The following is an 8,143-nucleotide window of genomic DNA, read 5'->3' as shown; positions in this document are numbered from 1 at the left end:
TGTGTTCTGCTGGTGTGTGTGTGACAAATCACAGTCCATGTCTATGTCCCAAATGGCACCATATTCCCCTATAGAACCCTGGTCAAAACTAGTGTACTAAATAGGGAATAGGGTGTCATTTGGTACACAACCCATATGGGACGGGGGCAGAACTAAGTGTTGCAGGAGCAGGAAGGACAGCTGTAAAATTGCAAATAAATACATCACATAAACAACAATTAGTCCACAATGTAATACATTTGCAACAAGGCTGAACAAGCCCTCTCTAGCCTCTCTCCACTAAATAAAAATCAAGCCAAGCGTAGATTTTCTAAACAACATTAGGAGAGTAAGAGCCTTGAGCTTCGCGGTGTTTGCTAATGATTTCAGGCCGTTCTTTCTTGAAGTTCTGTGGGTTACTAGATCTGCTCTCTCCTCGCCAGCAATTTTTCTCCAACAGGAAGAACATCTTATGTCAATAAGAGAAGCAGCACAAAGGACTCTGACCCAAAGGAAATAACACACACACACACACATCTTGTGTGGTAGTGCTACAGCTGACACATTCAAATGCACATATAAGACTCCCAAATGGCTATTCACTCTTTATCCCATCAATGATTATATTCTCACCAGAGGCCTTGGTCAAAAGTAGTGTACTATATAGAGAATAGGGTTCAATTTAGGAGTCATACAATCACACATATTGTGTGGTAGGCTAGAGCTGATTCACATATACAGTGCCTTCGAAAAGTATTCAGACCCCTTGACTTTTTCCTAATTTTGCTCCGTTACAGCCTTATTCTAAAATTGATTAAATAAATATAAATCCGTAATCTAAACACAATACCCCATAATGACAATGTGAAAACAAGTTTAGACATTTTTGCTAATAATTTTTGTTAACAACAACGTATTTACATAAGTATTCAGACCCTTTACTGTGAAACTCGAAATTGGACTCAGGTGCATCCTGTTTCCATTAATCATCCTTGAGATGTTTATACAACTTGATTGGAGCCCACCTGTGGTAAATATAATTGATTGGACATGATTTGGAAAGGCACAAACCTTTCTATATAAGGTTCCACAGTTGACAGTGCATGTCAGAGCAAAAAGCAAGCCACGAGGTTGAAGGAATTGTCCGTATATACCTCCGGGACAGGATTGTGTTGAGGCAAAGATCTGGGGAAGGGTACAGACATATTTCTGCAGCATTGAAGGTCCCCAAGAACACAGTGGCGTCCATTATGGACTGAAAGAAGTTTGGAACCACCTAGACTCTTCCTAGAGCTGGCCGCCCAGCCAAACTGAGCAATCGGGGGAGAAGGGCCTTGGTCAGGGAGGTGACCAAGAACCCGATGATCACTCTGACAGAGCTCCAGAGTTCCTCTGTGGAGATGGGAGAACATTCGAAAAGGACAACTATCTTTGCAGCACTCCACCAATCAGGCCTTTATGGTAGAGTGACCAGACAGAAGCCACTCCTCAGTAAAAGGCATGACAGCCCACTTGGAGTTTGCCAAAAGGCATCTAAAGGACTCTGACCATGAGAAACAAGATTCTCTGGTCTGATGAAACCAAGATTGAACTCTTTGGCCTGAATGTCAAGTGTCACGTCTGGAGGAAACCTGGCACCATGCGGTGAAGCATGACGAAGGCAGCATCATATTGTCGGGATGTTTTTCAGTGGCAGGGACTGGGAGACTAGTCAGGATCGAGGGACAGATAAACTGAGCAAAGTATAGAGCGGTCCATGATGAAAACCTGCTCCAGAGTGGTCAGAAACTCAGACTGGGGTGAAGGTTCACCTACCAACAGGACCACGACCCTAAGAACACAGCCAAGACAACACAGAAGTGGCTTCGGGACAAGTCTCTGAATGTCCTTGAGTGACCCAGCCAGAGCCCGAACTTGAACCCGATCTAACATCTCTGGAAATACCTGAAAATAGCTGCGCAGCGACACTCCCCATCCAACCTGACAGAGCCTGAGAGGATATGCAGAGAAGAATGGGAGAAACTCCCCAAATACAGGTGTTCCAAGCTTGTAGCGTCATACCCAAGAAGAGTCGAGGCTGTATTCACTGCCAAAGGTGCTTCAACAAAGTACTGAGTGAAGGGTCTGAAATGTCTTTAAACCTGTTTTTGCTTTGTCATTATGGGGTATTGTGTGTAGAATGCCAATGGAAAAAACTATTTAATCAATTTTACAAGGTTGTAACGTAACAAAATGAGAAAAGTCAAGGGGTCTGAATACTTTCCGAATGCACTGTATGCATATACTGTAGACTCTGAACATACTGTACATTCAAATGGGATATCCTCATGTTAAACTGGGTCAATACGTCCTATCCCTTCATACACACTTAGTATAGCCTTTCAAACGGCTACAAACATTTTTGTGGGTGTTCATTTATATCTATCATTTCAGGGCATAGGGCAGACAGACCTACTATATCAATGGCTATGTGGATGGATGGTATGTTGATGCAATTAGACACAATAAGCAAAACAGTACACAACTAATTTTGGCTTTATATTGAAGTACTAGGATGAGGATAAGAATTTGGAAGGAGCTGAGCAGAGGCTGGAGAATACCGGATGCTTTTTGAGAGTGGCTTGGTTCCCACGGGTTGACTACTGCAGTCGGTCTTGTGTTACTATGAAAAAGTACCTGTTTTCGTATCCATCAAAAGGCCATGGAGTTGGACTGGACAACACTCTTATCATGGCTTGAATGTGTTTAGAAGCTATAAGGTTCTGGTCAAAAGTAGTGCCCTATATAGGGAGCCAATTGGGATGCATCCAGTGTCTTTACTGTCACCCAGAGGTGGAGATGCCACCAAAATATGGCAAGTACTACATACACACACTAATTGCATCTAGGAATATGCAGCTTTTGGGATTTTGGGGCTCTGTGAGGATTGAATTGTGTCTATCATCATGGTAAAGTAAATGTAAAGTACATTTAAATGGCTGTATGGATACAAATTGTAGGTTATCGGCTATCCGGCTCGAAACAAGTGATAATGGTATGGCATTAATGGTAAAACAGAGTGAAAGTTAGGCCTAGATTATCTAATGTTTTGAAGTGAGCTTTGCTACCAAATGTGACAGAGAGCCATCACCAGTGAAGAAGAGTGTCATCATTCTTAAAATGGCACCATATTGCATACTCTACTCCCCAAAGCGTACCACATTATGAGTCATAATACCCATAAAACCTACCATACATTTTTCCCATAGGGGAGTTTTAGAAATATTTAAAATAAGGGCTGTTTTGTGTAGGCTTACCCTGGTGTTTCATTTTGATACCATGTAAATCTCTTTAGGACAAGGTGACTTTTATATATATTCGCCTGTATTTACCCCCAAAATGAAACACTAATTAGCTGCTAATGTGGCTATCATAAAGAACTACAAATGTCAGGATGATCTGGACGAGACTGCCGAATCGAAGCAAAGGTAAGAATCTCTGGATTAACCATCTGTGAACTGTCTTGTGACAGTTTTAAATTGACACAATACCTGTTGGCAAAGGTGTCAGATAGAGATGAAGTGCAGTAGCTTGCAGATTTGTATTTCTTCTTGGATACTAATTAGCAATTTTCAAATCTGAGAGTAAATAGAGCCAAATATATTGATTAAAGTCACCTTGTCTGAGATGTGCATGGTTATTAAAAACATCATGCCAGGGTAAGCCTACACAAAACACAGCCCTTAAGTATTTCTAAAATCCTCTACGGGAAAAAGGAATGTTTGGAACCATTACCTTTTTTGACCACTAGGTTTTATGGGTATTATGACACCTCTACTGTAGGGCTCTGGTCAAAAGCAGTGTACTATAGGGAATAGGGTGCCATTTGGGTTGCACCCAGTGTCGTCATTCCACCTCAGTTGGTCATGCTGACATCAGGAGGGGAGGTGGAGACCAGAGTATTTTTGACTCACCAAGTTAAGTCTCTTTGGCGCTGAATAGTGTACTTCTTTGGCTTCATGTAGTTGAAGGATATTCTCAGGAGCAACATTTACCACCCTGCAAAGTCATAAATGGGAATATACCTAAATTGCCTAGAATAATTAAGGATTCCAACTTCATTACGTCAAATTTGTCATCGACTAAATGTATTTGTGTGCGGCTACATGTTTTAACTTTAGGTGCACACATGCTCCTTGTAAAAATTGGTCAGCGTAGAGCCCTGGTTTGCTGAAATTTAACTATCACTGCAGCTAAGGTGTCATATCAGTGTACTTCTCATGCATGTGAAGGTCTCACAATAAAATGCCCTATTCACACTCAATGAAGACACTACAATCACATGCTATTTGAGATCATTGAAACTAGAGTTGTCCTTACAGCAGCTACACTTGCTCAAATAAGCTCTAAAATTCCAATAGTGTTTGTCAATTATGTCCCCATAACAAAACATGCAAATTCAGTTGAACCAGTTCCAGCTGATTTATTTAGTTGTCAAGATACAGCCTTCAGCATGACGACACGTAACGCAGATGATCCATTTAAGAGTAGCCTATATTGCACAAAATAATGAAGAAAACAATATGTGCCATTAAGATGATAAAATGCAAGAAAATGCAGTTTCACACCTGCTATCTGGGACCCATTCACACCGATATACATAAACTCCTAACTTTACTATTTTACAGAACATATACAATCTTGAATCTAGTACCAGCAATGAGGTCTATATTCCCCAATTGCAACTTAACTCCTTAAAACACCCCAAATCTGATCTAGTTCTGTACATACATAGCTTAAAATAAACACAAGGCATTTAGATGCAAATTTATATTGTTTAACCCTTGTGTGCTAAACTAAAATGAAACCGGGTAGAACTAGAAGTGCCTGAAAAAAAACTCACTGAAAGCACAGTAAGAACATTCCCTTAGTTTAACTGTACAAAAATATGCCTGAAAATATTTTACTTTTTTTTTTTTTTTAAAGATGAGGTATGTTGGTTATGTATCAAAATGCTGCTTCCTGTCATACCTGTGTTCTACAGCGGGTTTAGCCTAGTTTTCCATACCAGTAGGGATTCGGAACTGATAAGAAAAAAACAGTTTTGTGAAATACAGAAAAATCACATAAAACCTTTTGAAAAGTTACACATCCTGTATGAACAGTGTCTCAGATTTAGCCTGCATCTGCCCAGTCGTGCTTTCAGAACCCAAGTGGTTACAAGTAGGATGGGAATGCATAGTTCAGATTCTACTCTTTGTGGTCCACTTAATTTGAGCAGTTTCACTGCAGACCCGAAGAAAATCCATAAAACCCTGTCAGGGTGACATGAATGTCACTTTTTTTTGCAATGGTACCACATTGTAACGAATCTTGGTTCAGTTCATGGAGGACACCCTCCTTCCCTCCATGGTAATAACAGCGCTGGGGAGGGAACCGGCTGATCATAACGCTGTCCCACCTACTACCAGAGGATGACTCTTTCTGTACTTAGTTAGCTAGTAGGTAAATACCAAATCTGAAAAGTTAGCCTCAAGCCAATCCCCTGCGATCATTTCGCTCAGCTCGGGGGTGCAATAGTCTGGGAATTCAAAGTGAGAGCTGAGGCTGCCCTCACTGAAAGAGTCCAAGTCCTTATCCACAAAGGAAAGAGAGAGATTCCCTGAATTCGAGTTCCCCAGCTCCGCTCCGTGAGCACAGGATGCTAAATTTAAACTGAAGTCAACCAGTAAATCATCCGCGTCTTCGCTGGAGCTGGACGAGCTGGACACGGACCTGAATGAAGATGCTGGTGAGAGTGAAGCAGGACAAGTTGTGCTCTGCTTGGTAATGTTCTTGAAATTGTAGAACAGTCTGTTGGAAGCTGTGTTCGGATTCCGAGACTCATCGTACATGCTCGCGCCCTCTGTCTCGGCAGTGGAGCTCAAAGTGGGGCTCGCGGGCACTTTGGCGATGTTGTACGGTATCGGTTCCTCGTCCTCCTCCACTTTAATCCGAGAGGACAGCTCCTCCTCGTAGTCCTCTTCGTCATCCTCATCGTCAGTATATTCCCTTTTTACGGACTTGCTAGTAGTTTTAAAGCTGGTGAAAACATAGTCGTAGCGAGGGTCGTGAGACGGTCTCGTTTTCACCACCTTAGTAGTTTTCAATTTAGTGAATTTCTTACTGGGAGCTTTTACATGTTTGAGGCTGGTCTTCTCCGGTGACTGCACCGCTGGTTTAGTGAAACTGTCGAGCTTTGGTTTCTTCTTGGGTCGGTACTTGTAGTCGGGGTAATCAGCCATGTGTTGTAGCCGGAGCCTCTCGGCTTCCCTGATAAACGGGATCTTTTCACTGTCCTTCAGCAATTTCCACCGCTTTCCAAGTCGTTTGGAGATTTCCGCGTTGTGCATGTCCGGAGACTGCTCCATGATCTTTCTCCTCTCGACTTTCGACCACACCATAAATGCATTCATGGGTCGTTTGATGTGACCGGTTGCTGTCTTGCACCAGTCGGCTTTCAAGGGTTTCAGTGGCACCGGGCTGCACGCCATCATTTCGCTTTCCTCCGTGTCTGTAGCTTCCCTGGACATGCTACTTTCCGTCTCGCTGTGTTCTGTTTGCTGCACCATGTTTCCGTCGTATGTTTCAAAGGCACTGCAGGGTTTCAAATACCCACAGTCACTTTCTGCTAACTCCTTGCTTTGCTAACTAGTTTTTGGTCACTCTACACCTCCAGCTCATTCAAACAACTCTTTCTCAAAGTTATCAACTGCCCTCTTAACTAATTCTTTGGGCTTTCATATCGGTTACGTCATTTTTTAGTACCCAATCACGGCTCTTAACTCCTCCCAGCGGCCGCCAGACATTATTTTAACCCTTTGCTGCCACACGAGATTTCATTGGTGGTGGGGGCATGTGGGCGGAATTATTCATGCTGTCTGGATTTATACCTCAGTGGGTGTGCGAGACAGGAATATTGAATGCACTGATGGTAGGGATTAGATGGGAAGATACTACATTGGGAAAGTAAAAAATAAATGCATCAGTTTTTAGACAGTCCATAAAACAGTATTATTGTATTGCATTGTTTTCAGTGGTGTAAAGTACTTAAGTAAAAATACTTTAAAGTACTACTTAAGTCGTTTTTCAGGGTTTTTGTACTTTAGTATTTATATTTTTGACTACTTTTACACTACATTCCCAAAGAAAATAGTGTACTTGTTTACTCCATACATTTTCCCTAACACCCAAAAGTACTCGTTACATTTTGAATGCTTATCAAGACAGGAAAATGGTTAGATTTACGTACTTATCAAGAGAACATCCCTGGTCATCCCTACTGCCTCTGATCTGGCGGACTCACTAACACACATGCTTCATTTGTAAATTATGTCTGAGTGTTGGAGTGTGCCACAGGCTATCCGTACATCAAAATAACAAGAAAATGGTCCCATCTGGTTTGCTTAATTTAAGGATTTTTGTATTATTTATAATTTGACTTTTGATACTTAAGTATATTTTAGCAATTACATTTACTTTTGATAGTTACGTATATTTAAAACCAAATACTTTTAGACTTTTACTCAAGTATGACTATTGGGTACTTTTTCCACCACTGATTGTTATCTCTGGCCAAACATATTATTGAATGGATAAGACACTGATGGTGGCACCTGACCTCAATAATGTATATTATTTAGGCAGCAACCATAAGAGTGTTTATGGTGTGTATTTCACTCTTCTTTTGTTTAACAGACATCTGATGTATAAAACATATTTCTTTATTACATTATTTTACTTTTGTAGATTTGTGTGTATTGTTGTGTATTGTTAGATATTACTGCACTGTTGGAGCTAGGAACACAAGCATTTAGCTTCACCCGCAATAACATCTGTTAAATATGTGTATGTGACCAATACTATGTGATTTAAGGACTATTACTCTAGTTTTATAATGATGTGAATTGAAGCCCTATTGTGTTGAAAACAGAAGTGTGAGTGTCATTCATTTCTATTGTTTGTTAGTTTCTTCCCACTAGGATGGCAACTGTACTTTTTATGCATTCAGTGACAGACACAGCCCAGGCGAGTGTATTAGTGAGACAAATATAACCTCTCTCTATGTACTAACTGTGCATTTATCCCTGAACACAAATGCATTCACACACACACACACACACACACACACAAACATACACACACA

The 8,143-nt window shown here is 41.1% G+C and overlaps 1 protein-coding gene across 1 annotated transcript; it reads right to left on the bottom strand.

The window, feature by feature from the left end:
• Positions 1–4,631: 4,631 nt before the first annotated feature.
• LOC139415002 (transcription factor SOX-11-like) lies at positions 4,632–6,717 on the bottom strand. The gene has a single exon (XM_071162702.1). The coding sequence runs from the start codon at positions 6,567–6,569 to the stop codon at positions 5,457–5,459; it is 1,113 nt and encodes a 370-aa protein (XP_071018803.1). The 5' UTR covers positions 6,570–6,717; the 3' UTR covers positions 4,632–5,456.
• Between the last annotated feature and the right edge of the window lie 1,426 nt (positions 6,718–8,143).

Source organism: Oncorhynchus clarkii, chromosome 8, assembly GCF_045791955.1.
Source record: "Oncorhynchus clarkii lewisi isolate Uvic-CL-2024 chromosome 8, UVic_Ocla_1.0, whole genome shotgun sequence".
Lineage (NCBI taxonomy): Eukaryota > Metazoa > Chordata > Actinopteri > Salmoniformes > Salmonidae > Oncorhynchus > Oncorhynchus clarkii.
The sequence above is the reverse complement of the archived record's forward strand: the minus strand, read 5'-3'. Positions and strand labels throughout refer to the sequence as shown.

Coding starts and splice junctions, on each gene's coding strand:
- LOC139415002 (XM_071162702.1), bottom strand. CDS start 6,569: ATGGTGCAGCAAACAGAACACAGCGAGACGGAAAGTAGCATGTCCAGG.